The sequence below is a fragment of the Bos indicus genome, chromosome 16 (assembly GCF_029378745.1).
Source record: "Bos indicus isolate NIAB-ARS_2022 breed Sahiwal x Tharparkar chromosome 16, NIAB-ARS_B.indTharparkar_mat_pri_1.0, whole genome shotgun sequence".
NCBI classification, from domain to species: Eukaryota; Metazoa; Chordata; class Mammalia; order Artiodactyla; family Bovidae; genus Bos; species Bos indicus.
The window spans coordinates 3,005,810-3,030,264 of record NC_091775.1 but is presented as its reverse complement, the minus strand read 5'-3'; the positions used below and the strand labels follow the sequence as shown (position 1 = coordinate 3,030,264).

Below are 24,455 nucleotides of genomic sequence, written 5' to 3'. Positions count from 1 at the left end.
GTGGGTCCTAAGAATCTAAACGCAAGCCATCCCGAAGGGATTCTGATGCAGGTGGGCCACAAACACTTTCAGAAACACTGATTTAGAGGCTGACAGCAAATTTGAATATCAGGTGTAGAATGCGTTGAGTTCTTAAACTCTTCAGAGTTTCTGTGTCAGGCCCTGTGTTTCCAAAGTTGCATGTTTAATATCCTAAATTTGTCTGAGACTCCAAAAATGGTGATAAAAATCAGATTCTGATTAATGATATTTCACGTAATTGGCCTGGATGTAGATAAAAGCTTTTATTTATCTCATAGGATACGTGGGAGGAGAGGGATGACTAGCTTTTCTGAAGTTGTGGTTTTGACATCTGCCCATCGATTTGCTGTGGTAAAATGGACCCATAAAGGGGATTGATTTCTGTGAAGCTATTAAAAAACTGATTTGGGTGAGAAGGGCCGATGTTTTCAGATATGAGCCCCAGAATGGGTGCTTTCACCCTCTTCCTCAGCAGTGCTTGCCAGAAACTTTCCCTGCTCAGTTTTTCTTTTATCTTAAAAAACCCTCTATTGCTGTAATTTTACAGCAACTGTTTATTTTAGAATTACTATTGAAAAAAAAGAGTAGATTCACCTCAGAGAGATGGAGGTTTTCAAGGCACATTGGTTGGCTCTTGTTTTCATTCTTTAAACGCCAACTTAAGAAATGCAAATGCACCTTTGTATTTTGCCTCGTTGGCTTTTCTAGTTGACTGCATCATGAACTCATCTTTGCGTATTTAACTCTGTACACCCTCTGGAGTCTGTTCATCCAAAGTAAAAAGTAGGGAAGCATACAGATGACAGGACAGGGAGCCTTTTGACTTTGTTCCATAAAGTGCTTCCATTAGTTTAGAGTGGAGAGTTTTATCTTTCGAGGTGAAAAGGAGAAATTAGAGAGGTGGCACCTACTATGTATATTTTGGGGGATCTGATTTTCCCTGCTGTTTAAATGATTGTGTTAGAAAGTAGAGGCCATTCCTTAAACGACAACTAGTTCTTGTTCTCTCCCTTTACAGACCATCTCTTTACAAGGTCATGTTCGTTCAAAGATTCTCCACTTTCTTCTGATTAATAGGAACTTGAAATGTCAAGGAAAGGAACACTCCTTGCTTAACCTCATAAACCTCCTGAAAGTTTTAATTGTTTCTGAATGGAAGTGTCTTCTGGGTTGGAATGTAGTATGGTATTTGAGCAATTGAAGATCAGAGACTAAATTTTCATTATTTCACTTTTAACCACAAAAGAGATGGGGAGAACCCCCCAAATAATTCTTCCTTCTTAATTTTGACAGTTTTTAAATCACTGGGGCAGTGTAAAGAGCATATAACGTATATATACTTGATGTTTTAGAAGTTGAAAAGTAGGTAGAATAAAACTGAAATGAGAGTTGCTTAGCCTGTACAGGAAAAACTGAATTATAAATTGCTTTGATTCAGTTCCTCCTTTAAAAAAAAAAAAGCTTTCTTTTTTATTTATTTGTTTTTGACTGCACTGGGTCTTCATGGTGATGCCCGGACCTCTGGTTGCGGCGGCTTCTTGTGTTGTGGAGCACGGGCTCTAGGGCACTCGGACTTCAGTGGTTGCGGCACCTGGGCTCGGTTGTGATGGACGGGCTTAGTTGTCCCATGGCAGGTGGAGTCTTTCCAGGCCAGGAATTGAACCCTAGCATTGGCAGGTGGATTCTTAACCACTGGGCCAACAGGGAAGTCCCAGCTCCTCTTTTCTTCCCAAATCATTGGCCTTCTTTTCACTTAACTATGGGGGCTGAGAGCCTGTCTGTTGATTTAGCTCTGTAACAGGGGGTTCAAAGGTAGTGAGATAAAGGCTTTGAGCACTTCTGAAGATAGGCAGAGTGGAGTATTACAAAGTAGCAGAGGGAGAAGTATTTTTCTTATTTTCTGGTCCAGCAGAGTTCCAAGCTATTGCAGTGTATCATAAACCTCTGGATTTTAAGAAGTTGCAATGACTCGAATATATTTAGTTGGAATGCTCTAGTCTGTGCTATATCCTTTCCTCCTGGTTCTGGTCCTTACTGAGTGACCTTATTGTGATTTGCCACAATGTTCTCATCTGAACATGGGGATTATAATAATAGTAGTTGCCTCTGGGGTTGTTGGGAGTTAATATATGTGCTTAGAACAGTACCTGGTAAGGTGCTGTGTAAGTATTAGCTATTAAAGATGGGCACAATAAGGGAGAGAAATGGTATGGACCTAACAGAAGCAGAAGATACTAAGAAGAGGTGGCAAGGATACACAGAAGAACTATTCAAAAAAAATCTTCATGACACAGATAACCACGATGGTGTGATCACCCACCTAGAGCCAGACATCCTGGAATGTGAAGTCAAGTGGGCCTTAGGAAGCATCACTACGAACAAAGCTAGTGGAGGTGATGGAATTCCAGTTGAGCTCTTTCAAATCCTGAAGGATGATGCTGTGAAAGTGCTGCACTCAATATGCCAGCAAATTTGGAAAACTCAGCAGTGGCCACAGGACTGGAAAAGGTCAGTTTTCATTCCAGTCCCAAAGAAACGCAGTGCCAAAGAATGTTCGAACTACCGCACAATTGCACTCATCTCACACACTAGTAAAGTAATGCTTAAAATTCTCCAAGCCAGACTTTAACAGTACATGAACTGTGAACTTCCAGATGTTTAAGCTGGATTTAGAAAAGTCAGAGGAACCAGAGATCAAATTGCCAATATTTTTTGGATCATAGAAACAGCAAAAGAGTTCCAGAAAAACATCTGCTTTATTGGTTATGCCAAAACCTTTGACTCTGCAGTTCACAACAAACTATGGAAAATTCTTAAAGAGATGGGAATACCTGCCTCCTGAGAAATCTGTATGCAGGTCAAGAAGCAACAGTTAGAACTGGATATGGAATAATAGACTGATTCCAGATTGGGAAATAAGTATGTCGAGGCTCTATATTGTCATCCTGTTTGTTTAACTTATATGCAGAGTACATCATGAGAAACGCTGGGCTGGAGGAAGCACAAGCTGGAATCAAGATTGCTGAGAGAAATATTAATAACCTCAGATATACACAGATGACAGCACCCTTATGACAGAAAGTGAAGAGAAACTAAAGAGCGTCTTCATGAATATGAAAGAGGAGAGTGAAAAAACTGGCTTAAAACTCAACATTCAGAAAACTAAGATTATGGCATCCAGTCCCATCACTCCATGGAAAATAGATGGGGAAACAATGGGGAAACAATGGAAACAGTGACAGACTTTATTTTCTTGGGCTCCAAAATCACTGCAGATGGTGAGTGCGGCCATGAAATTAAAAGACACTTGCTCCTTGGAAGAAAAGCAATGACCAACCTAGACAGCATATTAAAAAGCAGAGACATTACTTTGCCGACAAAGGTACGTCTAGTCAAAGTTATGGTTTTTCCGATAGTAATGTATAGACGTGAAAGTTGGACCATAAAGGCTTAGCACCGAAGAATTGATGCTTTTGAACTGTGGTGCTGGAGAAGACTCTTGAGAGTCCCTTGGACAGCAAGGAGACCCAACCAGTCAGTCCTAAAGGAAATCAGTCCTGAATATTCATTGAAAGGACTGATGCTGAAGCTGAAACTCCAGTACTTTGGCCACCTGATGCAAAGAACTGACTCATTGGAAAAGACCCTGATGCTGGGAAAGATTGAAGGCAGAAGGAGAAAGGGACGACAGAGGATGAGATGGTTGGATGGCATCAGTGACTCAATGGACATGAGTTTGAGCAAGCTCTGGGAGTTTGTGCTGGACAGGGAAGCCTGGCGTGGTGCAGTCCATGGGATCACAAAGAGTCAGACAAGACTGAGCAACCGAAGTGAACTGATTATTAGTCAATAAACATTTGAGTATCTGGTATGGGAGATAAAGAGTCTAATAAAAACATTGGCCTTGGCTTTGGATTAGTGGAGATCAGTCTTCCCATTCTATATTTTTCTGTTAAGAAAGATAAAAATTATAATTATCAATACTGTGCACCTGTTTGTTTATGTTGAATGAGGACAAAAAGGACTAAGAAAATCTGAACTTGTCCCTCTAGAAAGGTATAATCTTATCACAACCATGTGTAACATATAAAGTGGAAAAATAGCAGAAAGCTAAAGTTAGATTATAAGCCTTTTAAGTGAGTTACAATTCTTAGGCTGTTATAGCTTTTTGCCTTTGGTTCGTGAACAGCTTTGTTTCTGTAGCATCCTTCACCCTCCTTTGGTCACATCTGATGTAAACTGGCTGCCACAATTGAAAGAGAAAAGCATAGTGTACCTATTGATTTAAGAAAAGCTTAAGAAACAAAGTTGTTTGTAGTAATTTGTATTGATCTATTTGGAAGAGCTGCCTCAGCATTTCAACATAAGCTTAGCAGAGGTGGTGCTGTAAATGTGATTCTTAGTTATATTACCTTAAATGAAGAAAACCCCATTTCCCCAAGTATATCTAAAACTTTCCTTTTCTTTGTTTTCTTCTGGCATGGAGGCAATATATAGTAGTCAAAAGTTTCAACCACGGTGGTTTTTTGGTTTAACCAATGGGGGAAAAAAAAGAGTAGTCAACTGGGACTTCCCTGGTGGTCCAGTGGTTGGGCTTCCTCTATTTCATTGCAGGGGGTAGGGGTTAGATCCCTGGTTGGGAACTAAGATCCCATATGCTATGTGGCAGCACCGGAAAAAAAAAAAAAAAGGTAGTCAAAAGCAAGCACAGGCATTTGAATCAGATCTGAGTTCCTCTTCTAGTTCAGCCTTTTATTAACTGTGGGACTTAGGGCAAATTACTCCATGGATGGAGGAGCCTGGTGGGCTACAGTCCATGGGGTCACAAAGAGTCAGACACGACTGAGCGACTGAGCGACTTTATTAACTGTGGGACTTAGGGCAAATTACTTAACCTATTACGGGCTTCCCTGGTGGCTCAGATGGTAAAGAATCTGTCTGAAATGTGGGAGACATGGGTTCCTGGGTCGGGAAGATCCCCTGGAGAAGAAAATGGCAACCCACTCCAGTATCCTTGCCTGGAGAATTCCCATGGACAGAGGAGCCTGGTGGGGGCTACAGTCCATGGGGTGGAAAAGAGTGGGACATGACTGAGTGACTAAGCATAGCACTTAACCTATTGGATTCTTGGTTTCTTCATATGTCACATGGGAGTAATACAGAATGCCACATCTATTTGAAACATCCAGAACAAGAAAATTTGTAAAGACAGAAAGTAGATTAATGATTTTGCCAGGGGATGAGGAGTAACTGCTAATGGGTGTGGGATTACTTCCTAGGGAATAAAAATGTTTTGGAATTAGATAGTGGTCATGATTGTACAACTTTGTTAATGTGCTAGAATTTTATGGTATGTAAATTTTATCTAAATAAGCAAATAGAATGGGAATGGTAATGTCTACCTCACAAAGTTGTGAAATTTAGAGATCATATAAAGCACGTGGCACAGGCGTATAGTTAGCACTAAACACGCGATGTTTGAGTGTGTGTGTGTGTGTATGTACGTACTTGGTGAACATTAGATTAGGAAGTTGACACATGGGGACTGAGGGGAGAATAAGAGGAACAGCAGGAAAGAATGAGGGACAGAACAATTTTGAGCTGAAGCCAGATTTAGGCCCAGGTCTCTAAGCTCCCAGTTCAGTTCTGCAGCTCCCCTCTTGTTCTTTCCTGCTCTGCCCATGAGACTATAAAATGCACCCTTGCATAGGAGAGATTTTGTTACAAGTGAGTCATAACCCAGGCTCTGTAGCTTGCCATGAAACGGTATTTTACTTCAGTGGGAGATTTTATCTGATTGAGTATAGTGTGACATTACCTACTTAAGCTTCTTATTCCAGTTTCCAGTTCCTTTTCCCCTTCCTAATCTTCTTTGCTAGGATAATCTATTTTCCATGGAATGGGGTAGCCCACTACTAAAAAGGCTTGGATAATTCTGCCTGCTCTTGAAAGAAAAGACATTATTACCTTTAAGATGGTTATCATTTGCAACATGCTTAGTTTAGTCTTAAAAGTCATTTCTGATTTCAGTATGGTTAGTTCTTCAGCCTTGTGAGTAGCATTTAAATAAAGAATGGGTTTAAAATAAAAATTAGTTCTGGTTTTAAAATTTTATTTTGCTCTGTCCACTTTCCAGCATCAGCATTTCTTTCTCCATGCCTCTCTGTCTCACTAGGTTAAGGCAACAAAGAATCTTCCTGCAATAAATGCACTTCTCTAAAGCAGTCTTTTGAAAATAGAGCCTCAAAAAATATGTATTGAAGTAAATTTCACCTTAAACCTATTGCTCAGTTCCTATAGGCTCTAGACATATAGATCATGCTTGTATTTATTTATTTGTATAATAACTATGAATATATTTGTCTTATCTCACCTGCTACATTGTGAATTCTTAATGGTAAAGATGTGTTTAAAAAAAAAAAAAGATGTGTTTTATTCATCTTTATTGTATCCCTGCAATGCCTACCATAGTACATAACAGACAAATTAGTATCTGTTAAATCGTTTCCATGTCTGGTAGATTATTGGAATGATGTGTTTTTCCACTTCAGAAGGACATTTTTCCTCCATGAAAGATACACTATTTTGTATATTTGCTCACATTTTCCTGTCTGGTCCCTAAAAAAGAGCAATAATAAGCATTTGATAGATGACTAGTTAGGCTAGAGCTGCCAGTATCCCAAAGAATGAGTTTCATGTCCCAAATAATTAGTTGCATGCAATATCAGAGCTTCACCATGATATAGGAAATAAATCCTTAGTATTCATTCCCTCGGCAAATCTATATTAATGCCTAACTCGGTACTGGGTTCAGGACACTCAATAGTGAAGCACCGTCCAAGTAACTGATATTTTTATTTTTAAGTTGAGGTTATGAAAGAAAGAAGGGTTAGCGTTTCATTGTGTATCCTCTGAAGGATTTCTTACACATTGGGATTTCCAGCTTAACCATTAGTCTTTGAGGGCATAAGGATAATGCATATGAGAAGTTCTAAGATTAAATGGTATTGACAAAAACAGGAGTTGAGATGCTTCACTAACTTTGTGACAGTACAGGAGAATTAACCCCAGTGTATCTTTGATGGAATAACTATAATTGTCTTGTTTGCATGGTTCAGAAGAAGAATGCATTCATGAAGGTTGTGGTTAGAGTGTCTTTCATCTTCATCAGAGCTTACTCACAGGGGAGCCAATGTGAAGAGTGTGAGGTGTGTGGGTGGATGTGGTTTTTTCTCTAACAGTTTTAAGATCTGAGGTGAACTCGCTGTTTACTTTTTGTAGGAAAATAGTTCACGTCTAGGGATGGTCCAGGGAATTTGAAAGGCATCATTCATATTAAAATAACAAGACTGTAGAGTCCTTGAGAAAGATACAGCTTTTCCTTTATGACTCTCAGATGTCTGGAGTCTCCTGTAGGATTTTTAGTCTAAGCATAGGCCACCCCATGCTTGAAAATTGACTGCATTCTTTGCCAAGTGGGGAGTCTGGTAATGTTAGGGATCCTGGAACTTGATACTTTAATAGGACAGATGTAGCAGTGATTGAGATAAGTGCTCCCTTGCTTAAATCAGCCTCTATGAGGAAGTCTCCTCCTAATATTCCTCCAAAAGATTGAAGGCAGGAGGAAAAGGGGGCGACAGAGGATGAGATGTTTGGATGTCATCACCAACTCAACATGAGTTTGAGAAAGCTCCGGGAGTTGGTGATGGACAGGGGAGCCTGGCGTGCTGCAGTCCATGGGGTCGCAAAGAGTCGGACACAACTGAGCGACTGGACTGCGCTGAAGATTCCTCCAAAGGCCACACGAAAACTCTATGAAGGAAGGTTGGTCAAAGCACGGGGACTCCGAATTCGCCGTGGGCCCCTGGTTGAATTGCGCGTGATGTGCGGTGCCTTCTTTTGTGGTGTTTAGTAGGCAATGTGAGTGGTTTGGATGTATCACCAGCCTGGGGGTGCCGTGTGGCTGTGGGAACCTTTTGACCACAAGCCTTTGAAGTTAGGCTTAATAATGTGTTTCTGTTCCCTGGGGTGGTGTTCTCTGGGCAGGAAGATGGGGAGTAGAACTTGAGGGATTGTTTTGTTTTTCACTTGTTTTATATAAGGCATCAAAACTATCCCAAAGAATAATGAAGCTTATGTATTCATAAAAGCCTTTGATTGTTTAAAAAAAAAAAAACTCTTAAAAAATGCTTTTATCACTTTTATTTTACTCAGATATAAAAAAAGGTCTAATTTTAGCTTCATCAGATTAAAACTTGAGTGTGTTATTTATGCCAGACAGTTTTTACCCTTTCTGGGTCATATAATGGAAGAGAATTACATTTCCCAGGATTGTTTTGGTGAGGCCAAATTTTCCAAACTAGAGAGACTTAAGGCCATATCATAAGAGCAAGTAGGTAGTGAGACTAATTTGAGTAAAAGCTTTGTGTTTATTCAAATTAGAGGGAGAGTAACTGAACCAATATGGAGTTTACTTTTTAGGAATAGTCTATATGATATACTCTACCAATAACTTTTAATGGGAGCTTCCCTGGTGGCTCAAGATGGTAGAGAATTTGTCTGCAATGCAGGAGACCCAGGTTTGATCCCTGGGTTGGGAGATCCTCTGGAGAAGAGAATGGCTACCCTCTGCAGTATTCTCGCCTGGAGAATTCCATGAACAGAGGAGCCTGGTGGGCTTTAGTCCATGGGGTCACAAAGAGTCAGACACGACTGAGCAACTAACACATATGTAACTTTTAGTATTATGGAAATATGGAGGGGCAAGGAAGGAAGGAAGAACATGGGGGAAGCAGCTAGTAGGAGAGAAATCATTCTTTTGACATGTAAGAACTCCCCTGGGAAGACCTATTTCAGTTTCTCCTGATTGAAGAATTGTGCTCCTCTTCTGGCTCTTACTCCATGAAGAGAAGTGGAGAAGTTCTGCTACTGCAACTTGGAGACATGGCTTGTTAGTCTAAGACAAAAGTAGTCTGTTGGCATATGATACCAAGGAGGCCGGAGCTGCACTGGAGGTGTGTTCCCTACTGCTGAGTAATCAGAAGGCCACTGCAGGCAGTGCAAGCTGGAGCTGCTTCTGGAGGCTTCTAGTTCAGTTAACTGGGTGGTTATAGGTTACTTTCATCAAAATGGGCTTCCCTGGTAGCTCAGATGGTAGAGTGTCTGCCTGCAGTGCGGGAGACCTGGGTTCGATCCCCAGGTCAGGAACATCCCCTGGAAAAGGAAATGGCAACCCACTCCAGTACTCTTGCCTGGAAAATTCCATGGATGGAGGAGCCTGGTAGGTTACAGTCCATGGAGTCGCAAAGAGTCGGACACGACTGAGCAACTTCAGTGGTTCATCAGAGTATCCTGTCCTGGAGTGGGTATTTTGTCTGCCCCTGCTTGGTCTTAAAGACTCGGGTTCTAAATCTGATCCTGAACTTAGATACTTACTTAGATGAGAGCCTTGGACTTCCCAGACTCACAACTGGCATCAGTAAACCATCCCTGGGAGATTGTGGAGACAGGAAGTAATGTACAGGGCAGAAGTGGGGACAGTGAGGAAACTTCTTGTTTCAAGTCTGCTGTTTCTGTATATAATGGACTTTCTCCTGCTGGGTTTTTTTTGACGAGTAGAATTCTGTCTCTCAATCTCTTTTCTCTGAGATCCAGACCTGGATATATTTTGCTGGTTATCCTTTTGGCTTATTTTTTTAATTATTTTGGAATAATTTCAAGTTTATGTAAATGTCACCAGAACTACTACAAAGAGCTCTCATACCCGTGCCATGCAGGCTCCCCAGTTGTTAAGATTTTACTGCATTTGCCCCATCACCCAGTCTCTCTCTGTCTATTATATGTATATATTTTTGTGAACCTTGTGAAAATGAGCTCTTGATAGGTAGATAGCTCTTATCTCCTCTGAACACTTCCAGTGTACATTTCTCCCAAACAAGGACATGCTTTTACATATTAGCATTTGCTATTGTTCAGCTGCTTGGTTGTGTCCCACTCTTTGCGACCCCATGGACTTCAGTATTGGGGACTTGGAAGCACTCCAAGCTTCCCTGTCCTTCAGTATTTCCCAGAGTTTGCTCAAACTCACGTCCATTGAGTCGATGAAGCTATCCAACCGTCTCATCTTCTCTCACCCTCTTCTCTTGCCTCAATCTTTCCCAGCATCAGGGTCTTTTCCAGTGAGTAGGCTTTTCACATCAGGTGGCCAAAGTATTGGAGCTTCAGCTTCAGCATCAGTCCTTCCAATGAATATTCAGGATTAATTTCCTTTAGGATTGACTGGGTTTGATCTCCTTGCTGTCCAAGGAACTCTCAAGAGTCTTCTCCAATGCAATTCAAAAGCATCAGTTCTTCAGCACTCAGCCTTCTTTATGGTCCAACTTTCACATCCGTACATGACAACTGGAAAAACCATAGCTTTGATTATAGGGACCTTTGTCAGCAAAGTGATATCTCTGCTTTTTAATATTCTTTCTAGGTTTGTTACAGCTTTCCTTCCAAGAAGCAAGTGTCCTTTAATTTCATGGCTGCAGTGATTTTGGAGCTCATGAAAAAATCTTGCATTTTTTCCCCACCTATTTGCTATGAAGTGATGGAACCAGATGCCATGATCTTTGCTTTTTGAATGTTGAGTTTTAAGCCAGCTTTTTCACTCTCCTCTTTCACCTTCGTCAAGAGGCTCTTTAGTTCCTCTTCAGTTTCTGCCATTAGAGTGGTATCATATGCATATTTGAGGTTGTTGATATTTCTCCCAGCTTATCTTGATTCCAGTTTGTGATTCATCGAACCTGGCATTTTGCATGATGTACTCTGCCTATAAGTTAAATAAGCAGAGTGACAATATACAGCCTTGTCGTACTCCTTTCCTAATTTTGAACAAGTCCTTCCTTCCATGTCCTATTCTAACTATTGGTTCCTGACCAGCGTACAGGTTTCTCAGGAAACAGATAAGGTGGTCTGGTATTCCCATCTCTTCAAGAATTTTCCACAGTTTGTTGTGATCCACATAGTCAGAGGCTTTCACTGTGATCCAACGAATGTTGGCAATTTGATCTCTGGTTCCTCTGCCTTTTCTAAATCCAGCTTATATGTCTGGAAGTTTTCGGTTCACGTGCTGCTGAAGCCTAACTTGAAGGATTTTGAGCATAACCTTGTATTTCAGCCTGCAGCTCCCTAAATCAGGAAATCAACAATGAGTCAGTAGTACCATTCAGGGTACAGACCCCATTTAAGTTTTGCCAACTTTTCCAATAATCTCGTTTTCTTTTTTTTTATGTTCAAAAAGTTGGATTTTCTTTTATTTTCATAAATGTGTTAATTTTTATTTTTTTTCCCTTTTTTATTTTTTTATTAAATTTATTTATTTTAATTGGAGGTTAATTACTTTACAATATTGGATTGGTTTTGCCATACATCAACATGAATCCGCCACAGGTGTACACGTGCTCCCCTTCCTGAACCCCCCTCCCACCTCCCTCCCCGTACCATCCCTCTGGGTCATCCCAGTGCACCAGCCCCGAGCATCCTGTATTCTGCATCGAACCTGGACTGGTGATTCGTTTCTTATATGATATTATACATGTTTCAATGCCATTCTCCCAAATTGTCCCACCCTCTCTCTCTCCCACAGAGTCCAAAAGACTGTTCTATACATCTGTGTCTCTTTTGCTGTCTCACATACAGAGTTATCATTACCATCTTTCTAAATTCCATATATATGTGTTAGTATACTGTATTGGTGTTTTTCTTTCTGGCTTACTTCACTCTGTATAATCGGCTCCAGTTTCATTTTTCTTTTTCTTTTTTATCCAGGATCCTGTCCAGGAGCACGTTGCATTTAGCTGTTAATGTCTCTTCAGACTCACTGTGGACAGTCTTTTGGCCTTCCCTGGTATTTATATCTTTGACAGGTTTAAAGAGCAGGCTTTACATTCTATGGGGTGACCCTTAGCCTGGATTGAGCTATTCCATGAGTAAACTCAGGTCACGAGCTCTCAGCAGGATCAGGCACAGAAATGATGTGATGTATAGTCATTACCCAGGGGTGCATGATGTCTATCATCCACCGTTTTTAGATGTTAAACTTGATATCTGGTCATGTCAGTGCCCTTTACATTTCTTTATCTTCAAGTCACTGTTCTTCCTTCTCCAGTTGCTTAGTCTTTTGTGGGAAGGTGTTCTAAGATTTCAGTGATAATCTTGCTCCTGAAGGTGCCTCCTACTACTGGACCTAGCGTCCATTGACAACCCACTTGCCTCAGTTGAAGGAAATGGCAGTCCACGCCAGTACTCTTGCCTGGAAAGTTCCATGGACAGAGGAGCCTGTTGGGCTCCAGTCTGTGGGGTTGCAAAGAGTGGACACGACCGAGCCCAGGCCGTACACCTGCCTCAGTGGTGGTGTTTGACATGTTTAACATGACCTGGCCTGTGTTTCCTCTGTGTGTCTTAGTGTTCGGGATGGAAGAGCTTTCCTTTGCCACTGTTTGTTTATTGTTTATACCAATGTGGACTTCTGCAATTTTTCAATGGACTTTAATTTCTTATTATTATTTAACAAATGTTTTCATGCGTAAATTGTCCCCAGTCTGGTCAGTAAGCCCTGCTTTGGGCTGGTTCCTGTGTCTCTGTAACACATTCCCACCATTGGATCATTCTTAGTGGTTTGTAGCTGAGAGATGCTGCCTTCCCTCAGTGAAGTGTGGGGTTGGCTTCCTAGGGAGCTGCTTCTGCCTCTGCATCCCATGAATCACAGTTCCAGCTGCCTTTCTGCTCACTCTGCAGCGTGGCCAGCCTCAGGAGCACTTTCTCCTGGAATGGAGCTTGTCAGCAAGCTGCTGAGTGCGCTCTCTGGGCTTCGTGTAGCTCCCAGGAGATCCAAGTCTTCGGCCGGGCGGTGGGGGGTGTTGCGTCCCTCTTTCCAGGTGCAGTCAGGTCTGCTTTTCACACTATTCAGGATCTCCACGTGGCCACCAGGTAGGATGACTTGACGGCGTTTCTGCCTGCTTGACTCTCAGCTGCCAGGAGCTTTGGCTGCTTGAGCACGTTTCCGTTACCCATCCATAGAAACCGTCCCTTTCAAGCAAAATGCTGTGTATTACTTGATCCTGACAATTCTGAAACCCAGACTACCTAAGCATGTGTTTTCCTTAAATGGGAATACCTCCTCTGTAATTCAGAATCCTTTAAATTTAGCTGAAGGTCAGAGAGCTTGTTTGGAAATGATAAATGTTTCTTGGCAGAATTTTTTCTCTCTCAACTCCTGGGGTTTTTTTGTAGCTCAGTACTTTGAAGCTTGTAGTAGAATTGACTGTAGTAGAAGGACCGATTCATTTCTTGACTTAGGATTTGTCCTTTACTCTTGGCGCATGTAGTTAATAAGAAATAAAACATTACTACTTATTTGTGTAAATGCAAATTTGTGTCACTGATTACTTCAGTGACTTATAAAATCTTTTGTATTTCAGTCACAGAGAGGACTTCAAGTTCAGTATTAAAGGTGACGTAAAAAAATTTTACCAAAGGAAGGAAATCCTTGGATATCAGGGACAAGTATTGCAGTCGTAACTCTGCTGAGACCTGAATTGACGCTGAAGCCCTGGCAACCTTAGAGTTGCAAGAATAGGAAGCAAAGATAGAGTTCCACTTCATTCACTCCATACGGCCGCCCCTCTTTGGCTGTGGACTGTGCCTTACTCTGGCCTTCACTCATATCATTGATTGGGGTAGAACACAGGCAGGAAGGAGAATGTGTTGCTCTAAATCCACTACGGTAAGTCCCCTCCCTACACATTCTGTTCTGAGAGTGTGTTCGTAGTCCAGTCTATTTGTAAGTCCAACAAAGTTAGCCTAGGTACCTAACTAACACAATTGGCTATATAGTACTTTAATACATCTATATAATACTTTTCACACAATACATAAAAAACAAACACAAAAAATAAGTCATTTTTGACAATTAAAAACCATTCAGTTTTATTAATATATATTCATTTCACGTATAGTTGAAATCTTTTACAGTTCATTGTGTTGATTAAAATGCAAATTACAGGCTCTCAGAAACATGTGACTTAATGACGGTTATGATTTCTGTGATTTACAAAATGGAGGCTAATCATTTAGTAAGCATGGATGTACATTAACTACAAGTAAAAAAGTCATTTTTAATGTTACAGTACGGCATATTGAAAAGTATGGTACAACAGCTGGCATATGGGCTGGCGTCGAGTGAACAGGCGAAAAGAGTTGCTGACTGGAGGAGGGACGGGGTGGGGGAGATGGTAGAGCTGAAGGGTCGTCAGCGACCGGAGACAGAACAAGCTGCAGTTTCGTCACGCCTGACGATTGTGGCTCGGGTTCTGGTGTCTTGCTGGATTCTATTCTATCTACCCTCTTGAAAAAACGACCCAGTGGTGTCTGGATAGTGGCTCTCCTTTTTTTCTCATCATAGATGACACAGTGGCAGTGGTTTGCGTTCTGAAGGGCTGCTGCGGTCTTCGTGTACTGATACGTTCGGCTCCCACGCCTCAGAAACTGACAGTGCCGCCTCAGACAGAGCTAACCTAGGCGACTGGGCGTGGAGTGCGTGTTCTCTCTGACGGTTTGCAGCTCTACTCCAAAAACAATTTAAACGAACTATCTCCGCTAATGGGTCTCTAGATACATCAGTTGTTCCTAGCATTACTTCCCCACTCTACCTTAACTTCAACCCAAAGGGTAATACAGACTAACTGATGAGGGGACTAATAAAAGTTCCTCTGAAAAGTACCTACTTTTTTTTTTTTTTTTTTTAAGGAAAGGGACCCTAAGAGCTCTTAGGTAGAATAACAAGATTTTAAAAAAGCGTTCACCACCGAGTGGTCATACTGTCTTTTTCCTCCAAGCTTTGTTCCTCATGGTCTTGGGCAGTTTTCATAAGGAATCTCTCAGTCTGTTTTTAATTGGGGTCCTGCAGCTACTAAGTTGTGTTTGACCCCACATAGGGAGAAAGTGTGGTGTAGGGGAGGGGTGTAGCGGGGAAGGAATTTCTCCTCTACCCTCTTATCTCCACCTGGGCCTAAGAATTAAACTGACATTAAACAGATAAGCAGGAGAAGAGCGTAAATACACTGTTAAATCTTATCTGTACGTGGGAGTCCTCAGAAAAAAATGAAGACCCAAAGAAGCAGAGTTGTACTTTTATATACTGAAATTGGACAAAGAGAAGTAAATTACGAGAGGTGACAAGACAAAGGGGCTTGGGCTAGGGCAGTTAATGGTGGGAAAGTAACTAGGAAGACACTGGTTAGTTTAACAAGACTTATTTGTACAGACTTTTCTTGACCTCGACTCCGATAATAAGAATGTTGCTTTCCTCTGTTATAGGGAGGACATCTTCCCAGTGAGGATTTTATTTCTGGCTTTCAGGAAGATAAAAGGGAGGTCAGAGTGCCCTTCTCATACCTGCTGTTTGTTCAGTGCCTTTAGCTCAAAATCATCCTTATGCGAAAGAGGCCTTTTGGGGGATGGTATATTCTGCCACCCTTCACAGACATTGTTTACCATGAGGTATTCACCTGGCCCCCTGAGACCTAAAAACAGCTCCTGCTCCGTCCTAAATAAATAGAGAAACATGGCTTCTTTTTTGTTCTGTTTTGCCTTTTAAGTTACTGCTTCCTCTTCTGTAAATGAGGATAGTAACAGTTTGTCTCTGGTAGGATTATGAGCATTAAATGAGCTGAGGCAAATAAAATGATGTACTTAGAAAGGGCTCAGTAAATATTGTGGGGGAGGAAAAATAATTTTCCCTCTACCCTTCTAGATTTTTGTCTTTTATAAAAAGACAGACTAATGAGGGGAAAACGACAGATGTGTACACATAGGAGCTACCCAGGAAAAACTAAGTAACTCCGAAATGGCGCAGGCCAATACCTGAAATACCGTCTCTAGCTAAAGATGAAGCACGCTGGGGTGGGGTGAGGTGAGGTGGGGGAGTCAGTTATCGGTGGTTATCAGGAAAAGCACACTAAACAGGGGTAAGGTTGTTAGGCAGTTTAAAGTGGTTGCCTTCTGCATTGATAAGAGTTTCTAGACATTTCGAGTCTTCCTCCTATTCGTGAAACTGGAGGAATATACCCCTACAAATGGGAGATTTCCCTTTTAAGTATAAATGTCTCTTAGAAAAAGTAACTTCTCAGTTTTCGGAGCTTAACCTGTGTCTGCTAGTTCTTAAAAATAACCTCAAAGTAGTATGTCAAAGAGGCATATTTTGGGATGATATGTTTTGTTCCCCTTCATTATCTGATACAGATAAACAAAATGCATTGCTGCTTAGCTGCTCCTTCTTGTATTTGAAACATTTGTTAACCAAGATAATCTGTATTTAAGAATCATAAAGGGAAAAAAAATGTTCTGGCTTTTAAGACAATTTGCTTTGAATTTCCTGCAGTCAGAGTCGGCAGGGTTAATGTGTGCCAGCTGAGAGGCCTGCTGTTACCTTCTGGCAGTCCCATATGCAGATGCCGTTATATTAATTACAGTAGAAAACATGATTAACTCAAAAGTCCTTAACTGTCAGTGAAGCAGCTGCTTTAGCTCTGAAGCAGGTTTTCTTCCTCCTTCCTCCTGTCGTTCTCCCGTTTTTCATCTCTTTTTTAGAGAACTGCTGAGACTGCCCAGGAGGCCCTCAGAGCCCCCGGCTTGCTCCGTCACCTTTTGATCTGCAGCTGTAGCAGTCCAGGGGAGCTCTCCTAATTAACTTCACGTCTCGTTGAAAAACAACCAGACAACTGCCTGGCCCCCTCAGTTATTTTTCTTTCAACAGTTAAAACCTGATGGAATCCTGGAATTTTGGAACTGGAAAGGATGTTAAAGATGATCTAATCCAGCTCCCTAGTTCACAGATGAGAAATCCGAGGCCGAGAGAAACAAGTGGATTGCCAGAGTCACAGGGCCAGTCGGCGGTGAGGCCCCGGGTCAGAGCGCCGCCCCGCCGGTGCTCTGCCCACCACCCTGCTATGCTCCACGCTCACCAGACCATTTGCCAAGGGGAGCGAGAAGTGGAACCCTCTAGTTTCAGCTTCATTTTTCTCCATGCTCTCGTTCAAATCTTGTAGACACATTGAAGAGCAATGAAAAAAACTAAAGATTAGTGGGAGAAGTGAAGAGCTTGGATAATGATATATTGAAAACCAGATGGAGATATCCATATTGAAGACCTTTTCTCTGTCTAGTAAGTTGCACACACAACCCTAGCAAAGCACCTGGAAACGAAAATTCGAACTGGACTCACTGTCAGCCCCCTCTCCCATTGCACTGGCCGACGGTTGTTTGACTCCAGCGAGTTTATTTATAGTGACCGTTTCTGTCACTGCAGAGATGGAGGTGTGATACTTTGGGTCAGATGAATAATGGGTGTGTCTGCTGTGGTTTTGGCCAGTGCCACATGGTTTACTGGTTTTCCTATAGTCTCCGAGGTGTTGAGATCTCTCCCTTTGGTCCTGAAAAATGGTTGGTTAGTTTTCGTTCTCTGTTACCCACTCTCCTGGCAGCAGCAGTAGTCACAAAACTCATTTAGACTCACTGTTGTTACTATGGACCAGCTTTTCTTGTGGGCCCTATGAAGGGTGTTGCTATGAGCTTACTTGGACAGCCACCTGAGCTCTGACTGGAGAGAAAGGAAGTAAGGTGAGAGCGGATCTAGCAGGAGCCCTCGTGCTCAGGCAGAGCCTGGGGGGTAAATCCTGCAGCTGAATGGGGAAGTCCTGTTCTGCTGTCCGCCTCTGCTCTCCATGTTGAGATGAAGGGCGTTTTTAGGAATGACGCTTGCTCCTATACTATTCATGGTCCTGGACTGTTCATCATATTACTGGATTTTTCTGAGTACTTAGTAGAGCCACTTACAGTTTTCTGTAGACAGTTCTCAATGAGCAAACAAATAACAAAACATTTTTTAGTCATTGCGTTGGGTATTGAGGATACAGAGAGAAATACGATGGTTCTTCCTGCCTTTGGTAATTATAAACGTATGACTAGAATAGTCTGAAGAGGTGAGCAAGATTTGCCGTCCCAAAATGTGTCTCTTTGGTATGAGAATTAGTTCAGGCTTGGCTGTTTTAAAGAAACAAAAAGCTCAGCAAGAGTTGTTATCTTCCTCACCTTAACTGCCTAAATGAATTTGTATAGAGGGCCTATCACCGGAGCTAGCTACAGTGTAGTATGAACTCGGTGTCAAAATCTTCTCTATGTCCGGTTGTTTCTGGATGGCCCAGCAAACATTTGTTTACCAAACATTTACTCTTCTGTGAATTGCCTTGTTTCTCTTTGAAGACCCAGCCCCCTGCCCCCTCTCTTTGTTCCAGGATAACGTATGTATCTCATTTAACCTGTCTTTTGAAACTCTCGTGTTCAGATTCCTCATGTGTGTGTAATTAAATTTAAATTTCATTTTCTACTGTTAATCTTTTTCATGTCAATTTAATTCTTAGCCCCAGCCAGAGGAAACTAAAAGGGTAGAGGAAAATTGTTTTTCCTCCTTGACAACTGTAGTAAATTCTGTTTAGTTGTCAGTGAGGTACGGAGGGACTCAGGACTCCCTACTTGCTGAGTTGTCACACACGCAAGGGTCTGTGTCCCCTTGCTTTTAGTTTGTAAGTCAGAAATTAGACCAGTTGTCTGGTGTTTTTCCCTCGTGCTTAATAAATGCCTTGCATAGAGTTGGGCCCTCAGTTAATGTTTTGCTTCTCATCTCTCCCAGGAGAATAGATTTCCGTGTTTCAGTGTCTCGTATTGCTGGTGTGCTGGTGTGCGCTGGTGTGCTTCTGCTGACCAGGTGACGTACTTAACAGGCAGACATGAAAGGAAGAGCGTAATGAAACGCGTAAAGGGGTCTGAGTGAAAGCCAGCTTCTTTAAATCTTTTGCTGCCATTTGTTGGAGAGAAGATTTAAAATAGTTTGTAGCAGGATAGGTAGAGTTGAGGGGCTTCCCTGGTGGCTCAGTCAATAAAGAGACCACTTGCAATGCAGGAAACCTGGGTTTGATCCCTGTGTTGGGAAGATCCCTTGGAGAAGGGATAGGCTACCCACTCCAGTATTCTTGGGCTTCCCTGGTGACTCAGATGGTAAAGAATCTTCCTGCAATGTGGGAGACCTGGGTTCGATCCCTGGGTTGGGAAGATCCCCTGGATGAGGGCATGGCAGCCCCCTCCAGTATTCTTGCCTGGAGAATCCCATGGACAGAGGAGCCTGGCGGGCTGCAGTCCATGGGGTTGTAGAGTTGGACACGACTGAAGGGACGCATGCAGGTAGAGCCAGAGTGGGACAACCTTTTAAATGAATCTGGCCTCTCTTGCTTCAATTACATAAAATAAATAGCTTAAGAATGGTTTAATGCAGCTCATGATTACATGACTAAAGCAAATACTGTTTCAGTTGGTGCCACCCTAAATTTTAATGAAGATATATGTATTTAAATGGCTTCAAATACAGATCGGCTTTCTAACAGCCTAAGAACTGTGTGTCTGTGCCTTTCTGAACAAACACGAAGTTGCCTGAATCTTAGACTTGGGCAGGCACTGTCACTGAACAAGTTGGGGAGTGATTGAGTTTGGAATCGGAGAGTTCCAGTCAACAAATTTCTGGTTCCTTTTCCCAATTAGAAGTTCTCATGCTTTAGGAAGCCTTTTTTTTTCTCTTGAGTATTATATGATCTGTTTTGTGGAAGCTTGCAGTATAGATGAGTGTATCCTGGAAAGATATTTCTGAGATAGATCAAATCTTCCTTGATTTGCTTGGATTTTATCCTAACAGGTAGTCCTTTCCCCTTTGTCTTACTTGGGGTCTTGTCTTCCATAAACTGAAAGAATATGATTTGATTAGAGATACTGATCTTAATTAAGCATTCTGTGTTTTAAGAAAACAAATGACTTGGAGCTGGGATGCAGTTACCAGCTATCAGAGAAATGAACCGGAAAAGATTCTGTGCTTATGCACACTCAAATAACATTTTATTTCAATGTATGTGTGTTAAAAGACTACACACATTTAGTTACAATAAAATATGTTATAAATAAGGAAAATAAACTGCATGTGGTAGAGTCATTTTAAAGAACCTTTCTGTGTTCGAGTATTAGGTTTTGTGTCACAAGGAAGGTTTTTATTTTGATTTGTGTTCAGTCCTTGCGGGCTTCCGAGGTAGCGCAGTGGTAAAGAATCACCCTCTCAGTGCAGGAGACACAGGAGATGTGGGTTCTATCGCTGGGTTGGAAAGATCCCCTGGAGTAGGAAATGGCGACCCACTCTGGTATTCTTGCCTGGAAAAGTCCATGGCTGAGGAGCCTGACAAGCTACAGTCCATGGTGTCGCAAAGAGTTGTACGTGTCTGAGCATTAACGCACGCGTTCAGTCCTTGGACTCACGTCCCAGTAGCATAGTCTTTTCTGGTTTTGTCAGTTTAATGTCCTTTGATTGAGTCCTTGTAAACTCCTTAGGCTGTCCCTCCACTGATTGAAACCGGGTCAGGAAGGGGAGATTAGGTCACTGCCACGAAATTTCTGGAAAGAAAGAACTGCTCCGGGGGTGAGCCAGAGAGGGGACTCCTGTGTGATATTTGAGAAACTTTTCCTTACTGGGATGTTTTTCTGGTATCTCCTTCCACCAAGAGCTTCCTAGAAGTTTCTTTTCTAGGAGGCTGCCATCTAATGGCATCTCTGTGTCAGTCTCTGTCTGCCCCTCCTCACTCTTCTCTCTGTACTCCTTTCTCCTTCCACCCCCGTCCCTGCCCAGGCCAGCTGAGCTGCATTTCCTTCCCACCCAAGGAAGAGAAGCGCCTCCAGCAGATGGTGGACTGCCTGCCCTGCATCTTGATCCTCGGCCAGGACTGCAGTGTCAAGTGCCAGCTGCTGAACCTGCTCTTGGGGGTGCAGGTGCTTCCCACCAACAAGCTGGGCGGTGAGAACTGTAAGCTTCGGCGCCTCCGCTTCACCTATGGGACTCAGACTCGGGTCAGCCTGGCGCTCCCTGACCGGTACGAACTAGTGCACACGCTGGCTGCTCACCAGGGCACCTGGGAGACCGTCCCTGAGGAGGACCTAGAGGCGCGGGAGGACAGTGAGGATGCTGCCCGCGTTCTAGCCGAACTGGAGGTGACGATGCGCCATGCTCTCTTACAGGTACCGGTCTCGTCCTTACACGGGTGCACTCGTAGGCATCAGTTTCATTGTACCTGAGCTTTCTCAGAAAGTAGTTTGGCAGTGTGTACTGTGGGCTCTGAGCATCAGCAGATAGAGTCAAAGGAACGTGGTCTAGGAAGTTGAAAACCAGACAAGGCTGTAGCAGTGCCCATCCCTGCCTCTACTGCTGTGCTGCAAGGCCCTGAGCAGTTTGTCTAATCCCTTTCTAAAACTGAAGAATATGATACTTACATCTCAGCCTGCCTTTACAGAGAGAGGATCAGGGTTAGAAATCCTTTTTCATTTCTTAGCAGGAAGGCGTGGCTAGAATTGTCTCTAGCCATCCCTTTCTAAAAGGAACATATGATTGACATTCTTACGGAATTGAAAACAAGTGAAGAACTTACGAGTTTTTTCTTAGATTTGCCATCAGTTCAGAGAAGGCAGTGGCACCCCACTCCAGTACTCTTGCCTGGAAAATCCCATGGACGGAGGAGCCTGGTAGGCTGCAGTCCATGGGGTCGCTAAGAGTCAGACACAACTGAGCGACTTCACTTTGACTTTTCACTTTCATGCACTGGAGAAGGAAATGGCAACCCATTCCAGTGTTCTTGCCTGGGGAATCCCAGGGACGGGGGAGCCTGGTGGGCTGCTGTCTATGGGGTCGCACAGAGTCAGACATGACTGAAGCGACTTGGCAGCAGCAGCAGCAGCAGCCGTCATTTACTAAGTGAGCCAGGTCATGTCTCCTACTTTCTAAGGGACTTCAGACCATGAGGACAGATCTGGCTCAAATAGAGAGATCCTATCAACTGAAGAATATGTCTGTTTCTCTCTTGAAGTAAACTCCCGAAGAGGACACAGGTCTTGTGGCATTTCCTAAAAGATAATATTATCTGTCTGGTATTTATATCTCTACCTAGGAAGGACTTGTCTCTTGTGCAAGACTTCCTTTGCTACTGTATAGCTAGGACTAGACTATTTATTAGACCAAAAGGTGACAGGCACAGCATGTGAATGTGTCAGGAGCATGGGGTTGGGCAGAGAAGGTGCCTATGTCAAGGATCAGAAGCTGGCAGGAATAAAAGAAGCAGACATTCTCAGAGAGTTTGTCACCTTGATTAGCTGTGCCAGGAAGGAGGGGCTCGTTTGGCAGGACTTGGAGAGCACTTTCTTCTTCGCTTCACCTACTCCTGTTCTGGAAGGTTTGGTCTCTCAGTCAGTGCAGTGAGGCCTTTGATTGTGGCTTTGGCTTGTGATTCTCTGGAGGTAGAAACTGTCATCTCATTTCTTTCCAGAGTCCAGTTGTCTTTTATCTCAATAAATGCTAGAGGGATTTAGTATACAAACCAGCATTTTCTCTCAGCTCAGTTTCACTGGTGGCTTTCCTCTGTGTTCAGACCGAGAGCGTGCACTTCTTAGCTCCAAGACAATGCGAGAGTTCTCGAATGACTCTGGCTGTGACCCTTGTTTATTGACTGAGCCTGCTCAGTTGACTCATAAGCTTTGTAAGTGTATGATCCAAGCACAGTCTATAGTATTCTGTTCTGGTCTAGTTACTTCAGTTTCCAAGAGCTCAGTGGTTTTCAAACTTTTTTAGATTTTAATTCATGCTCAGAAATAGCATTTTATTATTAGGACCGAGTACATATATACATGTGTGCATTTGGAATAAAGTTCCATGAAACAGTACTTTAACTTCTTGCAAAATACACTGATATTTTCTTCTCTATTCTATTTGACTTCATTTTTTTGAAAAATGATAGCAACCCACTAAATTGTTGATCTGACAATGTATTCTGACCTACAGCTTAAAAAACACTGTTAAATAGCTGAAATGACTGCTCTTGGTTGGGTGGTGATTTTTCCTGTTCTTGAGTTTTAAAAACAGTCTTGGAATGTGAACAAAGCCATCTGTAGGACAGGTGCAGTATTTGATTGATTTCTCTGTGTTCCTTCATTTTGTTGGTTTTGATTTTTAGTGCTCATTTACTTTTGTCCCATGAGCTAAGCTAATAAAGTCACAGAAAAGAAAGTGAGAGCTATTTCCCAAGTGTGTGTGTGTGAGTCGCTCAGTCATGTCTGTGTGTGTGTGTGAGTCTCTCAGTCATGTCTGTGTGTGTGTGTGTGTGTGTGTGTGTGTGTGTGTGTGTGTGTGAGTAGTTCAGTCACGTCTGACTCTTTATGACCCCATAGATTGTAGCCTGCAAGGCTCCTCTGCCCATGAGATTCTCGAGGCAAGAATACTGGAGTGGGTTGCCATTTCCTTCTCCAGGGGATCTTCCCGACCCAGGAATCTAACCCTGGTCTCCTGCATTACAGGCAGATCTTCTACCATCTGAGCCACCAGGGAAGCCATGAGCGCATGTCTTACTGGTGAGAGTTCTCAGCGATGCTCAAGGAATACAGTGTTGTTGTTTAGTCGTTCAGTTGTGTCCAATTCTGGGACCCCATGGGCTATACCACGAGGCTCCTCTGTCCATGGAATTTCCCAGGCGAGAATACTGGAGTGAGTTCCCATTTCCTTCTCCAGGGGATCTTCCCGACCCAGAGATTGAATCCCCATCTCCTGCATTGGCAGGCAGATTCTTTACCACTGAGCCACGAGGGAAACCCCCATGTATATATAGTAAGCACTCAAACTGAGTTAACAATTAAGAAGGCTACTTGGCTGGGAGGGAAGTTAAGATACCTAACCAGTTTTCTCTGCACGGTTGAAATATGTATAGATTCTCTTTCATGAGAAATATCCTTCTCTTTTCTTCAAGAATTTTCTAGCCTCCCGTGTTCTGTTTCATGTGGTTTGTGAGGCTTCTATAGTAATGTTTCTTTGGGTCTGCTTTATATGGCAGTGATTTTGATGTGGAAACAGCCACGGACCCCCACATTTCTAACTTTAGAACCCCCTGATGGTGAGCCTCAGAGGGGCCTTAGCCTCTGCAGCCTCAGGCTCTGCTCTGCCACTGTCGTCAGACTCCTGTCTCCATTGGCTTACTGCTGGGAGCATTTCCTAAGCTACCTTGAAGATTTTTCTTGCCAGTGAGAAAGATCTTTTTTTTAGCTCCAGTTATATTTAGAACTAGAGAATTAGCTCTAAACAGCCCTTCAATTTGGTTCCTAAAAGGGGTCGTAAAGAAAGGAAACGTTTAGCTAAAGGAAACCAAGATTGAATTAGGGGAAATGTGATGTTCATTTTTAACTGTCAAATTACTAAAGCAGAATTTCCCCTTACTCTCTTACACAATGGTCATTCTTCTAATATGTTACTTTAAAGTCCTCATAAATTAGCC

General features: G+C 42.6%; 1 protein-coding gene across 3 annotated transcripts in view; it reads left to right on the top strand.

The window, feature by feature from the left end:
* The window catches only part of DSTYK (dual serine/threonine and tyrosine protein kinase), a 51,822-nt gene that overhangs the window by 1,454 nt on the left and 25,913 nt on the right, over positions 1 to 24,455 (top strand). For all 3 annotated transcript variants that reach the window (XR_011560700.1, XM_070767804.1, XM_019976542.2), the window contains exon 2: positions 20,780 to 21,165. Coding sequence is in view for 2 of the 3 variants with exons in the window: in XM_070767804.1 (XP_070623905.1) it covers positions 20,780 to 21,165 (386 nt within the window). In the remaining variant the exon portion in view is untranslated. The remainder of the gene's footprint in view (positions 1 to 20,779; positions 21,166 to 24,455) is intronic.